Source organism: Rhinichthys klamathensis, unplaced genomic scaffold (assembly GCF_029890125.1).
Source record: "Rhinichthys klamathensis goyatoka isolate OS25496 unplaced genomic scaffold, OSU_Roscu_1.1 h1tg000127l_1, whole genome shotgun sequence".
Lineage (NCBI taxonomy): Eukaryota > Metazoa > Chordata > Actinopteri > Cypriniformes > Leuciscidae > Rhinichthys > Rhinichthys klamathensis.
In genome coordinates this window covers 664852-686113 of record NW_026606664.1, presented here as the reverse complement: position 1 = coordinate 686113, position 21262 = coordinate 664852, and the positions used below count along the sequence as shown (strand labels likewise).

The 21262-nt window shown below is 38.6% G+C and overlaps 2 protein-coding genes across 2 annotated transcripts; one reads left to right on the top strand and one right to left on the bottom strand.

Annotated features, from left to right (window-relative positions):
- Positions 1-324: 324 nt before the first annotated feature.
- On the bottom strand, positions 325-12536 carry pias4a (protein inhibitor of activated STAT, 4a). The gene is made up of 12 exons (XM_056256385.1): positions 12427-12536; positions 10584-10965; positions 10393-10477; positions 9608-9649; positions 9436-9526; positions 9165-9293; positions 8932-9037; positions 8032-8105; positions 7791-7951; positions 7566-7717; positions 1231-2731; positions 325-1181 (listed from the first exon to the last, which is right to left on the bottom strand). The coding sequence occupies exons 1-11, from the start codon at positions 12451-12453 to the stop codon at positions 2463-2465; spliced, it is 1518 nt and encodes a 505-aa protein (XP_056112360.1). The 5' UTR covers positions 12454-12536; the 3' UTR covers positions 325-1181; positions 1231-2462.
- Positions 12537-16436: 3900 nt separating this feature from the next.
- Positions 16437-18324, top strand: foxq2 (forkhead box Q2). The gene is made up of 2 exons (XM_056256331.1): positions 16437-17144; positions 17856-18324. The coding sequence occupies exons 1-2, from the start codon at positions 16749-16751 to the stop codon at positions 18210-18212; spliced, it is 753 nt and encodes a 250-aa protein (XP_056112306.1). The 5' UTR covers positions 16437-16748; the 3' UTR covers positions 18213-18324.
- Positions 18325-21262: the final 2938 nt, after the last annotated feature.

The window sequence follows — 21262 nt, the reverse complement described above, 5'->3', positions numbered from 1 at the left end:
AGCACTGTAACAAGAGGGGATGCCTCCATTCCCAAAAAAAAACATTTCAACCTCACCTGGCTACACAGAGGACGTCTTCACCTCTGAGCTGGAAATATATTTTGTCATCAACCACCATCCATTTATCTCTTAATTATAAGCAAATGTACATTTATCCACATTTCTCTAATAGATTGATCTAGTTATCTAAAAATGGAAGTCTATTCAAGAGGTTCCTTACCTTAAAAGTGTGGTCAGATTCAGGGGAACATACTACATTACGCTCTTATTATGTGAAACTGTCAACTGCAGCACTGACTATTCTTTAAAAAAAAAAAAAAAAAAAAAAAAATCAAAATAAAAGGCGAAAAAGTTGGGCGTATCATGAAAAGATGACGGAAGACCATGTCGACTCAAAGGCGAACCTAAAATTACAAGCAATTTGACCCTTCCTGGCGATATTCTTCTGTTGAGACCTTCCCAAGAACAGATAGGATACAGTACTGAGTATTCAAGTCAGAATTCAGGATTAGTTGGAAACAAAAACCTTTAAAAGTTGCTACTAGTGAGCTTAGTGCAGTGATTTTCTCTGGAATCTTGGAGGACAAGGGGAAAAAAAAGTCCTTTAGCTATTTATCAATATTCGTATATGTAATGAAAGTACATCTGAATTTCCAGATCAGAGATCTGACTGCTTTACATGACCTGAAGGTAATGCTGGAACCTGGTTCGAGAGTCAAGTTTGACTGAGAAGAAAATGTAAAGACAACACGTCATCCCTGAGTCCTCCTCAACAGATCAGCCGCCTGGATGTGCCATTTGTTTGGTTGTTTAGCGCAAGTTCTCTTTCTTTCGAGGTTTAGGTCAAGTCTGTATCGTCCAGACTAAGCGCCCTTATGTTGCGCAAGTGGCTGAAATTGCGCATACACCAGCAGGCCGTGAGAGGACACAGCGTTATCTACCATCACAAAGCAACATGCTGGAAACTTGTGAAATCGCTGCGAAATGTCTCAAAATGCACAAACGCAATTCAAATAAAAGAAAAGAAGCAAAAACTGTTAAATCAATAAATACTCATTCTGACAACAAATTAAGGAATATTTAAGAACCGCGCATGTCTCCAAGTCCACAAAACGCTACGCAAATTTTAACACCTCCACAGCCGGTTGAAATGAACACAAACACAACCTCCATACGATGGGCTCAAACAAATCAGCCATTAGTTTAAAAGAAAGAAAAAAAAGGGAAAACTGTAAAGTGGAGTGAACTGACAAGATCAGGTTTTAAAATAAATTTAAGGTATCATGCCAATAACAACTGCTCCCCTGCTAGATAAACCTATATACTACAGTCATGTCTAGAAGAAAAAGAAAACAACATGTTGTCGTCTCCTCAACCTGATTTATCTGTCTGCCTTTCCTGTGTAGAATTTCTCTCAAGTCGTGACATTAGCAGCCTTGTGCGGACCAAAACAACTGAAAGAAAGCAATAAATGACATTAAGATCTGCAATTTTCTATTAAATGATCAGAAATAATACATTGTCATTATTTCATTAGATATCATACAATATTTACTCGCTGACTAGCATCTCAAAAGGACAGTTGATGTCAAACCTTCATTCCCTCTGAATGAAGTGTCGATTTGCGCACCGCATTCAGTTTAGTTCACGCTAGTTGACTGACAGACTTGACCGGAAACTCGTTGCTAGAGTCAGAATCATTTTTAATATGATGCCTAAATGGGCAAGCACAAAATAATAATTAATGCTTGATGCCTCTCCAGTGTTGCTGTACAAGAAAAACAAAAGGGATTGAAAACAAAACTAGAAGAAAAAAAAATTCATTCAACACCCTTTCAATAACCCTCTGGTCAAGCCCGCTGTTAGACTGAGGTAGGTTGTCAACTTCTGTGGACAAATTAAAAGCAAAAATGAGAGAAATTTGAGGAAATTCGTCAGTAATGTCTCCAAATCACATTGAAACGAACAGCTAATATATAAACATCTTATGTGGAGGACTAACAGAAAACACCTCTGAATAGATTGCAAATGGTTGTATGATCTCGACCAAAGGAATGAACTTTTTTGAGATACGGTGGCTTTTCTCAAATTTTGAAAGCCTAAAACAGGCAAGATCTTAAATTTCCCAGGATGTTTAAACCTGTCAGAACACAAAGTGGAGAGGAAATCGAGGACAATAGAGCAGAATTGAAGGTGGTGTTACTCTTCCATGGTCTTTAAAGGGAGAATCGATATTAGGATGCAGTGAATGACTGGGAATGGCTTTACGGGGCATCAACGAGTTGTCAACACGACGCCCGACTGCTCCAGAAGTCTGCAGCGCATGAGTTTGCGTGTCTGTGTGCGTGCATGAGTGTGTATGCATTCGGGAGAGGATACAGGGACACGTTTCTTGAATTTCCAAGGCTCAGATCCCATCTACACCCCCCTCCCCCCCAACAAGTCTAAGAGTCCTGCCGGTCTCAGTATGCGGTGACCAGGTCTTTGTCATAATCGTATCTGCCTCGTTTGGGGGCGGGGCTGTCCTGGCTGTCGTCCGTGTCCTCGCTGTCCTCGGCCCCACCCCCTCCTTCTTCCTCCGACGAGTCGTCCAGAGTCAGGTCCACCACGGCTCCGCCTCCCGACCCGGCACTGGTGCCGCCGGTTCCTGCCGACGCGCCTCCCGATCCAGACTTCCCGGACTGGTTTGTGCTGCTATGTGCTGGAGAGTGGCCGTTCGCCTCAGGAACACCTTAGACGAGAGTTAAGTCCCGTTAGATATTTAGCTTTGCTCAAAAATGCACCATATTACGCAAGTTAAATGTATGGACCGTTTTCACAGACTGATGTGCAGTTATTAACATCATAATTCTAGCATTTTTACATTTACAACACGTTGTTATATTCTTTCAACATTTAATTACAGAAAACTAGTTAATGTCCCCCTGTAGTCAATAATTGTATCCCTTAAAACTCATCTGAAAATTCTTCATGCCTTTATAAATAGCTTAAATGTAACTCTACACCCTTGCCTCATTTAGTATACGTGGTTCTATAAATATGCTAATTAGCCCCGTCTCCACTCACACCAGCTCAGAGATCCACTCGTTGACGATCACATTCACACGTTGACCTGATTTGTTACAAGGTAGTTTGTGACATCAGAAACACCAGCGATTTCAAGCCGCGTTTTTGAGACTGTCTTTGGCTCACAGCAGTTTTAAGGAGAAAATACTCAGCAATGACGTTGACTTATGACTTTGCACATGGTTTGTCTTAAAGAATATTAAAAACCCCACATAGACATATAAACAACATTAAAAGCTTGATTTTTTACCACAGGGGGACTTTAAGGGTGTTGCATGGATGTTTCTATTCAGGGTTTTTCAGGGTCAAAAACGGTCTTCGGTGGTGGCAGACAAATACGGTCATCCACACACACAGTTAAGTACCCTAGCCCTGTAAACTGTAAGCCCAAAATAAATGCAAAGAAACCATATGTAATATTAACTCATCTCTAAATACACAATGCTTGACATTAACACCCACCAACCCACCAAATGCGGGTTTATTTCAGCAGTGGCGTGTAAAGCAGTCACTCCTACTAGCCACTTTGGCGGGTTGAATTTTATATATAATATGCATTTTTCAATTGTAGTCTTTTAAAATGGCATCTGAAATGATAAAATAAGTGCAATGTAGTGTTGTCAAAAAATATAGATTTTTCAATACCGAAATATCTAAAACTCATTTTCCATAGAATGCACGAGACCAGCTGTCCTTTCTCACTCTCTCATCTCTCTGACAGCAAGTTAACACACAAACCCGCCTCCCCTCACACACTTGGTTCATTTGCTCCGGATGAATATTGTTGGTGTTACAAGGCTTTAATTTTGCCGTGGAATTGCGCATAATTTAATTTTGTGCTCACACCTAAAGTGCGCGGACATGAAGACGCCTCTCAGTGCTTAAACAGACAAATACACACAAAATAATGTCAAAATGCAGGTCATGGCGAGTATTCACGTAAATGCAGTCAGATATGTTGAGAAAGAAAACGCATGTGCAACAGTATAATGGATCCATGCGTCAGGTCTTAAAGTGACACCAGCCTAATATCTTTTAATATCTGCCAAATTATGAGATAATATCACAAATATACACTCACCGGCCACTTTATTAGGTACACCTGTCCAACTGCTCGTTAAAACTTAATTTCTAAGCAGCCAATCACATGGCGGCAACTCAGTGCATTTAGGCATGTAGACATGGTCAAGACAATCTCCTGCAGTTCAAACCGAGCATCAGTATGGGGAAGAAAGGTGATTTGAGTGACTTTGAACGTGGCATGATTGTTGGTGCCAGAAGGGCTGGTCTGAGTATTTCAGAAACTGCTAATCTACTGGGATTTTCACGCACAACCATCTCTAGGGTTTACAGAGAATGGTCCGAAAAAGAAAAAACATCCAGTGAGCGGCAGTTCTGTGGGCGGAAATGCCTTGTTGATGCCAGAGGTCAGAGGAGAATGGCCAGACTGGTTCGAGCTGATAGAAGGGCAACAGTGACTGAAATAACCACTCGTTACAACCGAGGTATGCAGCAAAGCATTTGTGAAGCCACAACACGCACAACCTTGAGGCGGATGGGCTACAACAGCAGAAGACTCCACCGGGTACCACTCATCTCCACTACAAATAGGAAAAAGAGGCTACAATTTGCAAGAGCTCACCAAAATTGAACAGTTGAAGACTGGAAAAATGTTGCCTGGTCTGATGAGTCTCGATTTCTGTTGAGACATTCAGATGTTAGAGTCAGAATTTGGCGTAAACAGAATGAGAACATGGAACCATCATGCCTTGTTACCACTGTGCAGGCTGGTGGTGGTGGTGTAATGGTGTGGGGGATGTTTTCCTGGCACACTTTAGGCCCCTTAGTGCCAATTGGGCATCGTTTAAATGCCACGGCCTACCTGAGCATTGTTTCTGACCATGTCCATCCCTTTATGGCCACCATGTACCCATCCTCTGATGGCTACTTCCACCATGTCACAAAGCTCTAATCATTTCAAATTGGTTTCTTGAACATGACAATGAGTTCACTGTACTAAAATGGCCTCCACAGTCACCAGATCTCAACCCAATAGAGCATCTTTGGGATGTAGTGGAACGGGAGATTCGCATCATGGATGTGCAGCCGACAAATCTGCGGCAACTGTGTGATGCCATCATGTCAATATGGACCAAACTCCCTGAGGAATGCTTCCAGCACCTTGTTGAATCTATGCCACGAAGAATTGAGGCAGTTCTGAAGGCAAAAGGGGGTCCAACCCGTTACTAGCATGGGGCAGAGATGGGGACTCGAGTTTGAGACTCGGACTCGAGTGCGACTTAAGTCCCACACACAGTTACTTCAGACTCGACTTGAGACTCGTCCTCGAAAGACTTCAGACTCGACTCGGACTCGAGCTGCGGGACTCGTGAACAATGTTTATTTTTAGGAAACGTCTGATGAGCTCGCTGTTATCCCCCTCCCTCCGTTACCTATAACCTGCCTACGTAACCACGTACTACGTGGCCTATTGCTGGCAGCGCGCGCGCGACCACACATGAGAGGATAACAAACAAAAAGTTTGACTGCAACGGCCGCTGCTGAGCCATTCATCGTTAGCTTTGGGTTCAAAAACTTCAAACAAGACGCGCTCAAAAGAAGCGCTCAATGCAAAATATGCAGTATCAGAATAAAAGATTCTGGCTCAACTACATCTAATTTTATCAGGCATCTGAAAACGCACCCTGATAGGTGAGTAAACATGTTTAGCTCAGCATTGACCATCTACCGTTAGCTTGCTTATTGCTTTAGCTACCTAACGTTACGGGAGGTTAACTCCGATTGTCTTCCTTATGAAATATGAATGAGCGTTTGTTTAATTGCCAAACTTGTGGTGGTCGATTAACGTAACGTTAATCATTTACGTGCCGCTGGCTGCCCGTTGTCTACAAACAGGTTTATTGTTGATCATGTAACGTTACTGTTTCATTTAGTTATAACGTTACACTGGTTTGAGAGTCTGGGATGTGTTGACTTACAGTATATAAGCTATGATTAGTTGCATAGCCAGTGCAGCCAGAAGAAGCCAGAAATGTTTTGTGGCCCATACCTAGTGTGTTAAGAGAAGAGAAGGTTAACCAGTCTGTTCTCACCCTTTGGATTTTTTTATTTCTAAACATTTTGTTCTTAACAAGTTACATGCCAAAAGTTGGTCAGTTGCTTCACATTTACACTAAAGATTTTGAGCATTTGAATGTTTTGGAAATGCACTGTAGTGTTAAAAATTTCATTTGGATGCAATAGTTTATTTGCATTTAGCTACACTGATGTTTTGCACTAAATAGGAGTGTGTCAATTTTAGTGTTGTGAGTTATATCATTTTCTATATTTGGTCTTATGTCTTGGTATGTTCAAGCTACAAGGCAAAATAAAGAAATTAACTAAAAGTAAAGCATTCTTGGTGTTTTTGTCATGTTGTAATAGCCTGTTTACACTGATTATATACCAAAATCAAAGCTGATACTGTATGCTAATAGATAAAGGAGTCATAATAACATGGTACCACTTTATTTTGATAGTCCACTTTATACATTCTACTAACTATAAGTAACTTTGCAGCTGCATGTCAACTAACTCTCATTAGAGTATTAGTAGGCTTAATATCTGCTAATTATATATTATAATATCTTATTTTGTTGGTTCCCCAACAGATATTCTACTGACTATAAGTAACTTGGCAACTACAAGTCAACTTGTTCTCCAAACCCGAACCCACATCATAACCTGACAGTCTACTAATACTCTAATGAGAGTTAGTTGACATGTAGTTGAAAATGTACATGGTTAATGTCTAAAGTGGAATATCGAAATAAAGTGTAACCTAACATATTACATGCTTTGAATTCCTTATATAAAGCTATGCAGTGTTCTAAGCAACCTGGATGGGTCGCTGTACGTGATGCAACACTTATAACCACAAGAGACTTGAGACTTGACTTGGACTCTAGTTCAGAGACTTGAGACTTGACTTGGACTCTAGCTCAAAGACTTGAGACTTGACTTGGACTCTAGCTCAGAGACTTGAGACTTGGACTCTAGCTCAGAGACTTGTGAGCATCTCTGGCATGGGGTACCTAATAAAGTGGCCGGTGAGTGTATGTATATATACAAGTTTTTCCCCATGGTATCGATGTCAAAATTGTGGCCAGTGAAAATGCTGAGTGGCTAGTAACTTTGGAAAACCAAAAGTTAATGTCAAGCCCTGTGTGTGTATATATATATATATATATATATGCATATGTATATATCTTCTGACCAACATAATCAAATCTCTATTTTCTTCCTTTTTTGTAAAGTCATTGGTCAGCTACCATGTTTTTTTTGTTTTTTTTTGCTATTGGAGCAAATAGGAATGCAAAAACTATATTTGTTGACCACTATAGAAGTGTACCCAACTATGACTTCCATTTCTGAGAACCCCGGAAATTAGAAAAAGGTCCATTGTAAATGGCATTTCAGAAGACAGAAAACTTTCTTACATATATCTACCACCGGATAGTCGGGCGAGCGACTGTTTTCCCGGTCTCTATCCTTCTCTTTGTCGTCCCTGATTGGCCTCCATGAGCCGTCAGTCAAATACTCAATCTCCTCCACATCCTCTGGCGTCTCTTTAAGGATCTCAGACAGCAACCTGAAACGGGTCACAAGGTGAGTTTTACCGCCAGAACCAGCCAGAAACAAGGAGTTGCATTAAGTGTGATTACCCGTCAATAGTCAGAAGCTCAAATGGAGCAGGTTTGTCGCATACAGGGCAGGTCCATGTGGGTTTCTTTTCATTCATTTGCAGGAAGAAAACAGCGTCGAAACACTGCAGGTGGGCGCAGGTGAGCACTCGACATGGCACTCCAAGTCTCATCTTCACCAGCTGCGTTAAAAAGACACTTATTAGATCTACTAACATTGGCACACAGATTGCACATAAAAAGACATAAACAGGACACTTACAGGGCAGATTAGGGACACTCGCAGTCCCGTAGTGGCGATCTCACTCTCAGGATCAAAGCGCAGCTTGTCCTGAACTGTGTACAATCCAAACAGTTTCAATAAAATATTGATGCCGTGTGTGTGTGTATATATAAACACAAATTTAAAAACATTTTTGAAAAAAATAAAAAGGAAGGATAAATACACTAGGCTGCATTTGTTTTTATCAAAAATACAGTAAAAACTGTCATATTCTGAAATATTATTTCAATTTAAAATAAGTCTTATTTGAATATATTTTTAAATGTAATTTATTCCTGTGATCAAAGGTGAATTTTCAGCATCATTACTCCAAGTCTTCAGTGTCACATAATCCTTCAGAAATCATTCTAATGTTCTGATTTGCTGTTACATAAAAACACATTTATTATTATCAATGTTGAAGACAGTTTAACTGTTAAGTATTTTTGTGGAAACCGTGATACATTTTTTTATTGTTATTTGATGAATAGAAAGTTCAAAAGAACAGAATTTATTTGAAATAGAATTCTTTTGTAACATAAAAAAAGTCTTTAATGCACTTGCTGAATAATAGTATATATATATCTTTAAAAAATATATATTACTGACCAAAAATCAATAAAGGTTATAAATGCAATGAAAACTTTTTTGTTGAGATTAATTATCATAAGTCTGATGATACATGTTAAAAAAAAAATTTATTTAAAAGGTACAATACTTCAAAACAAGGGGAAAAAAATCCCAAAAATCTAAAAGGTGCAACAGTTCAAAGTTGCAATAGTCAAGTACAATACGGTTTGATTTCAAAACATTTGCTTTTTAAAACTTATTTCATGCTAGGGTTTCAAGTGTAACCTCTGATCATGATGCAATATGTTTGGTCAGGGCAACGAAACTTACTGCGTTCGCGACAACGATCGGGACTCTCAACTGAGCAATGTTTCAGCTGGTTGAAGAGCTCTCCAGATGTGAACACCCTCACCAGATACACTGCCACAGAGTACCGCTGCATCCAAAACATAGCGGTTAGCAACAACACACTCAACTGTGCCTAAACCAAGCAACCTTCATCTAACATGTTCATTCACAAATATGGATATAAGAAAACAGCTCTTTGTATCAAGTCCCTGTACCTTTCCAAAGTTGCCCCACGTGATGGTGACTCTGTTAGTGGCTGTGGAGAGGTGTAACCAGGGCGTGATGTTGACGGGTCGACAGGGCCGACGCGGCTCAACACCCGGTTTATTGGAGGGATAGTAACCCTGAACAAAAATAAATAAATAAAATGTAATTTACAGCAACAAGATTTACAGCATTCTAAGAAACAAAAATAACACACAAAAACGTTATTTATAAACAGTGGTTTAGATTTGCGATCATCTTCCCTGCTCTCACAACACTTACCGGTACATGACAATAGGACTGGTTTACTTTCACAGCAATATTGGGAGGATACTGGTCCTCCTGAACACCGATTGAGTCTGTGTAGCAGATTCTAGGAGAAGAAAAGGGCATGTCAGCATGCAGAAAATGACCAAAACTTGACCAACCAACAAGATGTAGCTGAATGACATACCTGAGAACCACCTGAACTGATTTCATCCCTGGGCGAAGTTCACTGTGCATGTGCAGGCACAAAGATTTTTTATGAGTAAATACAATTAAAGATATTTAATATTCTTTTGTATTTTGAGTAAACAAGAAAATGCATCAGCCATGTAGACTCATTGGCTGATTATGGCCATTTTGAGATTATCAACATTAATCAATAATTATCACCACTGAATAATGTATAATACATAATATTACATAGTAAATGGGTGTTTAATTTCCACAATATTGCTTGTCATTTTGTAATATTCTTTGGGGAAAATTGGTGAAATTGTGTCTGTTTAAACTGTAAAATAAAAAAATAAAATAAAAAACACTCTTATGAGTACCAGAGAGTATAAAATAAAATGCAATAAAAAAGTAATGTTATTTACTATGTTATCAATTTATATCTGTACGATTTCCATTTGTTACTGCAAATTAAAAAAAACTAGACATTTTTTTCTTGTACAGAATTTAAAGACAAATATAAATATTATTCTGGCACACTAAAAATACAATTTATCCTTATTGTTAAGCCAGGAATAACTGTATATAAATGTAGCAAAAATAATAAATAAAAAAACATGCAGGGAAGATGGGTTTAAACTTGTGAACAATGTGACAATCTGCTCTGCACACTAATAATCCACACTCATTTTCTATCATTAAATTCCATTACATATATACCCTAATATCCTAAATAACATCATTGTTATTGGTCATCGGTTGATTGCTAAATAAAGCCACCAGTTTGACTGCACTTCTTACCTGGAGTTCCGGATCTGTTCCACTTGGCTTGTTGTTAATTCAAAAACACATTGACTCTCTTGCAGCTTCTCACTGTTCTGAGCGACTGCAAAGAGTGACAAACTCAGAATTATCTCGCTGGATGACTTCATCATCGGCTAGGCACACCTCTTAAAATTGGCCTATTATTTATTCATGATAATGGCACTCACTTAGTTCTGTCGGCGGAAGCAGCGTTTCTAGGTTGTGGTAGAATGGCAGGGGCACCAGTTTGACTTCGGCCGGAGGAGGCGGCACCGGTTTGGGGATGCCGTTGAGGTAGTCTGTTCCCTGGGCCGTAACTCTGGGCGAGGTGTTGAGGGCAGGGTAGGTTACGGGCACCGATTCTGGGCGTCGGGCAGCCAGCCAGGCCGAGGCTTTGGGGAAGCGCGTTTCGTAGAGCTGTCGGACGTTCTTTAGCAGCTCTGGACTGTACTCGGTTTGCACAAGCCGAAGAGCTCTTCCCACTAAATCCTGCTTCAAACCGCTTTTACTGCGGCCCATGGAGGCCAGCAGTGTCTGCAGATCAGACACCCGGAAACTCTTCACCATGTTCTGCCGAGAATGAAAAAGGATAAAACAAAAAAACACTGTTGTTAGTGAGGTGTGCAGCATATAGTTCAATATCTATTGTAAAGGTTGTGGGTTCAATTCCCAAAAGAGAACAATGCCCTTGAGTGAAGGCCTGTCTCACACCAAGCTTGATTGTTCGGTCCGATTTTTGCATACGATTTGTCTGTGGCAGACAGGCTGAATGAGCATGCAAATCCAATCTCTGACACTAGGTGGCGTTAGAAAAAAATAGAAATACAGTGGTTACCCCGCTGTACAATAAGCAGTGCTGAGTAACTTTGTTTTATGTAACAGCAGCAGCTCTGGGCATGTGACCAAAAGCTTGAATCTTATTGGTTGGCCAGTTCTCTTCGCATTATAATAAAGAAAAAAAAAAGACTAGAACACCTCTCTGTAAAAAAACAACAAAAAACATTGCATTGACACTTTGACAGGATGTCAACTTTATAAAGTTAACAACTGTTTATCGCACCGAATTTCCGCACCAATATTAATTTTGTTGTGAACGGGCCTAAAGACATGCAAGCTCAGGTCAAAGTTGTTAAAGTTGCTTTAGATTAAAGCATCTACTAAAATGTAATATTTGCTAAAACTTTACATGACTTTTTATAAAGTTGTTTATAGAACATGAACATTTTTTTTACTTTTTCAATTCATTACGAAAACATTCCATAAGCTTCTAAATGGCCTCGATCTCTAGTCTACCATGACTGAACCCGTGCAGGCCGATGACACTCCATATAAACATTACACACAACTCAACTCTGAAAAACAGGTAAAACAATGAGCATATTTGTAATCATCATGTAGTAATGAATATCGGCAAGGATGCGAATATCTGCTGATATACAGTAGTAAAGAGATACTGCACAAACGAAAATGATACATACATCTTGTCAAGCTAGCCACATGCATCAATTGTGCATGTGACTATATACCCATACATTAATAAGCACCACTGCAAAGTAGTTGCAAACTAATATCCACCTTTGTCGCTTTTTAAAACTACATGGCCGTATTTATTTGAACTAAGAAAAGCTAGGGACTGTTTTGTTATGTATTGTGCAGACTAATTCATTTCCACAGGCAGCGCGCCCCCGCGCGCGCACACAGGAACACTAGCTGTGTCTAAAAGCCTGGTGAACTGTCTACCCAGACTGCTTTTTGGGAATCAAATGAACATTCAGAACGTTCAAAAATTCGATTCGAACGTTAAAACGAGCCAAATATGCCGCCTACATAGACAGCTTACTGGGTTTTAAGACACAACCATTCACATTACACACATACAAATTGCCAAAGCACTTTACAGACTGCCACTTGTCCTGTGTAGCGAAAAAAAACATATTATGAAATTAAACTAAAGTTGTTTTAACAGGCACCGCCTTTGACTCAAATGGCTCATTTTACTGACACTGTTTTTTACAAATCTCATCTACTCACCATCGCTTCAACCAGTTCGGCCGCCATCTTCGCACAGCAGCCCCGCGAGAGCCTGAAGCGAAAGGCAGCAGCTGGCCAATGAGAAGCCGAGAAGGCGTTCGATGACCGTCGCTGGTGTCCAATCAGCACGGCGGACTGTACATAAGTAGGCGGGGTCGTTTGTGAAGAGGCGTGACGGCGAGCTTTAAAAGGGACAGTGTAGTCAAAAAAAGAAAACTTGAAGCAAGGTCTACCCTTTCTGATAGGCCTCTGGTGCTTGTAAACCTACCCACCGTTGCCTGAACTTCACTGTCTGATTTGCCCACTTTAATAGTCTGGTGTTAGAGCGAAAGCACATTGCATTTTGCATTCAGATGTGATGTGAGAGGTGGGTTTCCATCGACAAGTGGAAGAGGAGCGCATGGCTCCATCCGATCCATTCCGCATGGAAAAATCCATTTCATGAGTTTCAAAAAGCCGTGATATTGAGGACTGAATGCTTTGTGTAATTTCAGCCATAAAATGACTAAAGAAGCACACTAAAACTACTCATAAATATATCCACAAGCGCATCGCGTTTACAATGTATTGTGGAATATAATACAACAAGCATACTTGCTCATTGATGACAATTGGGTAGACTAGTCTGGAAAATCCACACGAGACTGGATCCAGAATCCTCAGGAAACTCCATCCCGTGGTTCTCTTTATTGTATGTGGTGGGGGAGGGGAAGCATAGAATGTTTGAGAACAATTTTGCTGAGGTAAATATTATGCGTGATAAGCAGAACTAGAAAAAACAGGTAGGCCTACATTGCTCCTTACACACGTCAAAAACGAAAACTAAATAAAATATACATACTTATTATTAGAACAAGAATACCTATCAAGTCATATAGTATACTATTTTGAAAAAAAAAGGCCTTACTTATTCAACTTAACGATAGGCCTACTCCAAACCCGTATTCTGTAGAACAAAAAAAAAATAAAGTTGTTAGGCAGAATTACAGCCTCATTAACCTTTCACTTTCATTGTACTGAAAACATACAAGGAAAATAAATCGTGACTGAGACTGTCTATAACTCTTTTTGTGTTTTACTGAGGAAAAAAAGTCGGGTTTTACTCAACATAAAGGTGAATAAAAAGATGACGGAAATTGTATTGTTAGTGAACTCGTGTTAGTTGTATGGTAATCCTCTGCCCTAGCAGAGGATGGCGCTGCTGTCAATGATTTGCCTCTTTTAAAAGTTGTCTCCTTAAATGAGTGGTTTTAAAGAACTTCAAGAACGTGCGTGAAATAAATAAATAAAACTAATTTAGGGTGACATTCACAGTCAATTTGCGGAACCACAAGTCAGGAAACCATGAAATAAAATCAGGTTTGGCTCAATTAATGAACCAGTTGCAAAAGTCACCCCCGGGTTATTTATTTAAGACATTGATCTGCAAAGCTGACAGTGATTCTATTCCACCTTTCTCCCACAAAATCCATGTTAAGTCACTTCCCATGAGAAGGACTTCAGAATGTACTTTAGGGGGGATATTAGAGGTGAAGATCTGTTAAAAGTTTCTTTTTGTGGCATTCAGGCATCTAGCAATCCGTAATTATATTATTTTCAGTCAAATTTATTTTAACTAAATTATAATAACTGTTCTGTTAAATGGTTGCATGTGAATAGAAAAGTTCAATTTGTTTTCTAGAACCTTGGCATTATCAACAGAACTTTGTGAGTTGGAATTGTCACATTAAAAGCAGAAAAGGCCGATCACTTGTGCAGTTCTTTGAATTTTTTATTTTCCTTTTTTTATCTGTAAGAGACTGACATTACAGGACTGCATATTATAGCTCATGGAAGAGTGTGTGTGTGTGTGTGTGTGTGAGAGAGAGAGAGAGAGAGAGAGAGAGAGAGAGAGAGAGAGAGAGAGAGAGAGAGAGAGAGAGAGAGAGAGAGAGAGAGAGAGAGAGAGAGAGAGAGAGAGAGAGAGAGAGAGAGAGAGAGAGAGAGAGGAGAGAGAGAGAGAGTAGTTATTTTAAGTCAAATATGCACACGAGTCATAGTGATATGCTGTAGTCCACATGTTCAAATGCTCCAACTCTCCTACCTTTTGAGTGAAGACATCACTCACTCACGTCCCAGTAATATCATTGTCCACTCCAGTGTCAGGTCAACAACAGACAAACAACCACACTAACAGAGGCTTTAACAGGAACACAGTTTCACATGTAATCCAATCACTACCTTCATAAGACCTATAATGAACTAATTGACAAAGTCTTTTAGGGCACTCATTTGGATAATCTGAAACCAATACAACATGCTTGTTCACATATAGACCTCTGGTAAAATGACTTCAGGCAAAACAATTTTTTTGGCCAAGTTTTATTATGCAAAATAAGAATCTTGGTTCAGATGTTGACCCAGTTCAACACTTTTTATTAGATTAAATAAAACAAATATAAATGTCAAAGCCAAACAGAAAAATAGAGATAGTATTTTATTTATACATAAACTGAAACCAATAATGAGATACTTCACAATCCCATCTCACTTTTGGTATGTGCTGCACTGTTATGTAATGTCCTGTGGACTGTGAGTCTTAAATCTCAAAATAGTTTGTAAAATAAGCACCAGGGCCTATAAGAGCCACACTTGGTTGAATGACCATAAAAGCTGACTTTACTTGACATAATGCATTCTATTTTAAACAATATTTACATTTGTTCATTCAGTAGGTCCTTTATAATATATTTTATGTTTAATTTATTATATTAGATTTATTTAGTAGACACTTTTACATTATTTTATATTTTAAAATGTATTTTATGCTTACACCAGATTTCATTTAAAGTATTTTTTTTATCCATTTGAAAATCAATTTTAATTTATTTTTTAAGAAAAGTATTATTTAAAGTATTATTATTATTATTTTCTTTACAATAGACCTGAATGAAAAGAACAATGACAAATGGAAAAAAGAAAATTATGATTTCTACGTTAGTACACAAGGTTATTTGGAGAATTTCTATAACTCAAACAGTAGAAAATGGTGCTAGCAATGGCAAGGTCATGGGTTCGATTCCCAGGGTAAGCATGCGAAAATATGAAAGAAAGAAAAAATACTTTTAGTGCAGTGTAAGTCACTTTGGATAAAAGTGTCTACCTAAGCATTAATGTGAATGTGAAATTTTATTGGAAATGCTCTCTTAAAACGAAACTTTAATGTTTGGAATTAAATTAAAAAGTTGCATCAAATGCGTCACAGTAACTGCATATACAGGTGAAACTCGAAAAATTAGAATATCGTGCAAAAGTTGCAAAGTGAGATATTTCAAGCCTTTATTTGTTATAATTTTGATGATTATGGCTTACAGCTTATGAAAACCCCAAAGTCAAAATTAGAATATTGTGAAAAGGTTTTCATAAGCTGTAAGCCATAATCATCAAAATTATAACAAATAAAGGCTTGAAATATCTCACTTTGCATGTAATGAGTCTATATAATACATTAGTTTCACCTTTTAAGTTGAATTACTGAAATAAATGAACTTTTGCACGATATTCTAATTTTTCGAGTTTCACCTGTACTGTATATTAGGCTACTTCAACTGTTAACTGTTGATTGATTGAACACAACAACAAAAAATCATAAATAAAGATACTGTACTACAATTTTTAACATTCATATTGACATTAGAGCATGAAAGCGGATTTTTAAAAATGTATTTAAAAAAAAATCTTAAGTTACAGTAATCAAAAATACAGAATGCTTTTGTTTTGGTCCTAAAGACTTGACCCAAACAGGATAAACACACCCAGAGGTCATGTTGTACCACTGCAGCCACCACCCGAGACAATTTGTGTACATTAATCTGTGTAATCTCTCGTAATTACAAAGATTTGCTTGGGTTAATAAAAAATAATCCCCCTCAATTGGACCCCCTGCCTCTAACTCTCTTGTACCCCACTTTGCTTCTAATTACGTGGTTAAATATGCAGAGCATTTAAATTAAGTGGCGTTATCTCTCTGGTCATTGTGAGAGAAGTCTATCTAGAAGGAGGCTTTCTAGGAAGATTCGTAACTGGTGGTGTTGTTCGGTCTGAACAGGTGGCTAAGCGAACAAACACACAACTTAACGAACGTATTTACCTGTTTGCTCGGTTTACGCATGCCTCGGAGACTGACGTCACATCTGTTACCGAATTAATTGTTTGTTGGGACTAATCTTTAACTGCGCTTCTTGAAAAGACAGAACGCACAAAGTCGAACCAGGACAAAATGTTAGTGGGTTCCAAAAATTGAATTTTCAACCACTAAGCGACAGAGATCCAACAATACAGAAATGGAGGACAACACATGCCGCAGCAATCGAGAACAACTGGGACTTCAGTTCACCATTGACTACCTATTGTACAATAAGGGACGCAACACTGAGAGAGCAGAACCAGAGCACAATGTCCCTCCATCTGAATGTCTACAAACCACAGTCGACGAAACCGAACAAAAAACTCTCTCAGAACAGGATAGCGAAAAATCGGAGGACCAGGAAAACGAAGATAACGACTGTGAAGAGGAACATGAGAAGGCGAGTGAGAAGAGTGAAGGAACGGATGAGAAGCCAGCGCAGTCTTACATCGCCCTCATTTCCATGGCCATCTTGGATTCAGAAGAAAAGAAACTCCTGCTGTGTGATATTTACCAGTGGATCATGGATCACTATCCTTACTTCAAAAGCAAGGTACCTTTGAAAGCAACTAAGCTCCCTCAAAGAGTTTGTTTGCAAATGTTAGGCAATTTTTTCTTCAAATCTCTTGAAAAGTCAAAAATATATGATCAATAAGTTATGACATTTGTTTTCACATTGCTTAAACTCATTAAAAATAAGTTATGTAATTTTCAACTTTTTTTATAAGTTATACAAGATTCAACTCATTTCTAAGTCAGTTTAATGTAATTTAAGTTGAAATTACTTAAACATCCAAGTTTTTAAGTAATCAAAACTTCTGCAGTCTACAAACCGTAATCCTGTCGTTTACAAACTGCATTTGGCAAAGCACTTCTTTAAAAGACATATACTACACAAAGACAAGGAAACACAAACCACAGCAAAATATCGGGATCTGATTTGACTATATCTAACAAAGTCATTGGATCTTTCTCTGTTAAACCAAGTTTTGAGTCCCATGATCTGACAAAGACGTACATTCATATTTTTATCGTTAAAACTAAAAGATTCGACTCCAAGTGAATTTGCACGACACAATTTTGGTCAGATTCGCGTGATGTACTCAGTGACGGGTAATTCTTAAATTATACTATCCCTCCGCAATTTCTTGATACTAATTTATACACTGACCATTTTGTTTATAGACCTTTCATACTCAGAGGTCCAAGTATCATCTTTGACTTTCATATGAGCCATAATTCACATTCTCTACTCTTTAAACAGGACAAGAACTGGAGAAACAGCGTCAGACACAATCTCTCTTTAAACGACTGCTTCATCAAAGCCGGCCGCAGTGACAACGGCAAGGGCCATTTCTGGGCTATTCATCCGGCCAACTTTCAAGACTTCTCTAATGGGGACTACCACCGGCGTCGAGCCCGGAGAAGGATCCGCAGAGTAACGGGGCAGCTGCCCTTCGCTCTACCTGCGCACTACCAAACCCTCGGCCGCCAGAAACGGACACCCTGTTGGTGTTGTCCACCATCCCATCCGTTAATGATGAGCTTCTCGCCCAGAGTCTACTGGAGCTGGGCTGCACTTCAGACACATCGCACACCATCCCTTCATGGATTGATATAACCGGATCTACCCTGAAATAATGTCTGCATGTAACAGTGTTGGAAATTAAATTGTACAAATTTTCTAATCCATCTTGTATATGTGCACATTTATTTGTAAAATGAAAAACAAATAAAGTTAGATGAAAAGTATTGCATTTTCTTATTCATTGCATCCTCTTAAAGGAGTCTGTGCAAGTAGAACTCAATCGCCAGCATTTGTGGCATAATGTTGATTACCACAAAACAAATTATTTCAACATCTCTTACATTGAAAAAAGAAAAGAAGCAAAATTCAAGGTCACACTGTGGCACTTACAATGGAAGGAAATGAGGCCAATGTTTACAGGATTTAAAAACAGAAATGTGAATCTTATTTTATAAAAGCACTTGTTCTGTTAAAATATGTGTATTATTTGAGTTGTAAAGCTGTTTAAAATCAGCGTTTTTAAAGTTATTTTAGGGTTTATGGCATTGTGAAGTAAATTTTGAAATAACCTTACACAGAAAAGGTTAATAGGTGATTTTTTGATGTTAAAGCTCATTAAGTCTTGTAGCCAAACTTTTGAAACAGTGATATTTTAAGGTTTACAAAATGGCCCTATTCACTTAAGTCACTTGTAACCCCCTTTTTTTCCCCTTTTTTTTGTGGTAACCAACATTACGCACTGAACCCGGAATATATAAACCAAACATCCAGTAAAAATAAATAAATATATATATATATATATATAACTGCATTGTGCAATTAGAGATAGAACTAATAAGGTCCATAAGGATAGTACAAAATCCTGTGCGCTTAAACAGATATAGGCAAACTGTGAAATTAGGTTAAAAAATCTTAGAGGGCAACATAACAAATGATTAAGACTAGTAATACAATAATACCATTTAATTTCTCACCAAGTGTGTTAGCGTGCAAGAATCACTTTGGGAGGACATTACGCATGGTGTAAAAAAGTGAACACATTCCTCACGGATGTGGCCACTCCAGATAATAATTAGACAGAAGAGCTCAGAAGCCAAATCTTTAGTCTAAGAGATTTCGGCAGGCTGCCCAAAGCCGACTCCGGGATAAGTACCCAGATAATCCCATAAATCGCCATGCAGTTTCGAAAAATAGGAAGCTTATCACACAGCATAATCTGGTAAGCGTTCCTCGGGTGAGGACCTACACTTCTGCTGGAGAAGAGGGAGGGAGGGAGGGATGAGTTAGCCGAGTGTGGGGCGAGATGTAGCCTCAAAACTGTATTACCGTGAGCAAAACAAGAGGGTCATGAGCTAATGTGGGACATCTGGACAGAATAATTAGTGGCTAAATTATGATTTCGGCTTACATCCTTTCTGACGCCTTTAAGAGGTCTCTGATTCCTGCCAGCTTCAGGAAGACAGCAGTCTTGACCCACTTCACTTTCGAAAGGATGAACTAAAGACGCCATGTAGATGTAGGCAGTCATTCGCATAACCCTGACCCGCCTGGAGAAAAAGAGAACTCAAATTAGTGACCCTTTTTATACATTTTACAGTCAAAATTCACATTTATTCCTGTAAAGACGCCACTGTCACAGTCTTCACTGCATAAATTATAAAATAAATATAGATTAATCCTTACTAAAGCTACTAAAGTTATTCAGTCAAGAGTGAGTGATTTCTTTGTTCTTTGATTATCCTTAATGACATACAGCAGCAGGTTTATTAGGCTGCTGTCACTTTAAGACCAGGGGCACATCAAGTGGATCTGACACACAACCCATTTTCTCACTATGTTCATTTAAGACTTAATTTAACTCATTTAACTGTGCTTATGAGGATGCTTGACAAAACTGGCATTTTGGCAAAGTTTTGTGTGTTTTATTTATAATATATAGCTATATATTATTGGAAAAAATATTATTCATAATTATTATTAATTATACATATTTAATTGATTAATTAAATGTGTATTTTTATCAACCAAAAAAAGTACAACGCATATTTATTTGAAGAAAAATGATGTATAATTTGTTAAACAATGTTCTCCTTTTTCATTGAAGGATAACTGAGACATAAATATCCACAATTATGGGAGAGAGGAGTGGGAACCTACCCAAGAAACAAGGGTTTTAAGCAATTATCACTGTTACAAAGCCATCTAATTAAATTTTCTGAACCAAATCTTTCTTTTCTTTGCATTAATTTGCTTAATTCCCATGAAAGGTCCTCGGCATTAAATCCTCTTGCCTTTGACAGCTTTAGGACGTTAATTCTCTTGCATATGTGTGCCTTATGTTTATAAGATACAAGCTGTTGAACAGGTTGCAATTTGCACTCTCTCTCTCTCTCTCTCTCTCTCTCTCTCTCTCTCTCTCTCTCTCTCTCTCTCTCTCTCTCTCTCTCTTTCTTTTAAGCACAAACTCACACAGTTTTGAGTGAATCTGTTTTCATTCCTGTTGGCTATTTTTCATGTAATTTTTGGTCTATCAAATTTTACTGCTATCATGATGCGATTTCACCAGAATGGCAAAAAAGCTCACATATGCTCAAGCATTTTGACTCCCATCTCAACACACTGTATCTCTGGTAAAGAGACACACATGCGTGTGTTACTGACTTCTGTTCATTTTCTCGTTCTAATCAAAGGCCTGTCCCCTCAACCCCATTAAGCTGTGGAGGAGTGCTTGGTGTGTTGATCCCCTTAATCTAATTAGGTACATGGGAGGGGGCGGAGATTAACGCCGGAGACGTGGGGCTGATTAACGGACAGTGGGGTAAGAAGAGATGAGTCGTGGGGCAAAGGCCGATCAAAACATTCTGGCCCCGGTTTTAGTCCTATTCAGCATTCCAAAGCTGATTTGATCAAACGCCTTCACGGTGCCAAAGCTTTCTGCTACCTGGTGATTAACTGTGCAACGCAGGATCAGCACAGTTTGGTTAAGACAGACTTACCCCAGATCATCAGACATTTGAGGCTGCCTAACAGTACAGATTTGGATTCTGAGGCGCAAAGGCTGATACAGACAAGTTATTTCCTTTATTTCTTTTTTTTTTTTCTGAATACGTTACAATAGAATTTACACTAAGGTGCTTGGGGAG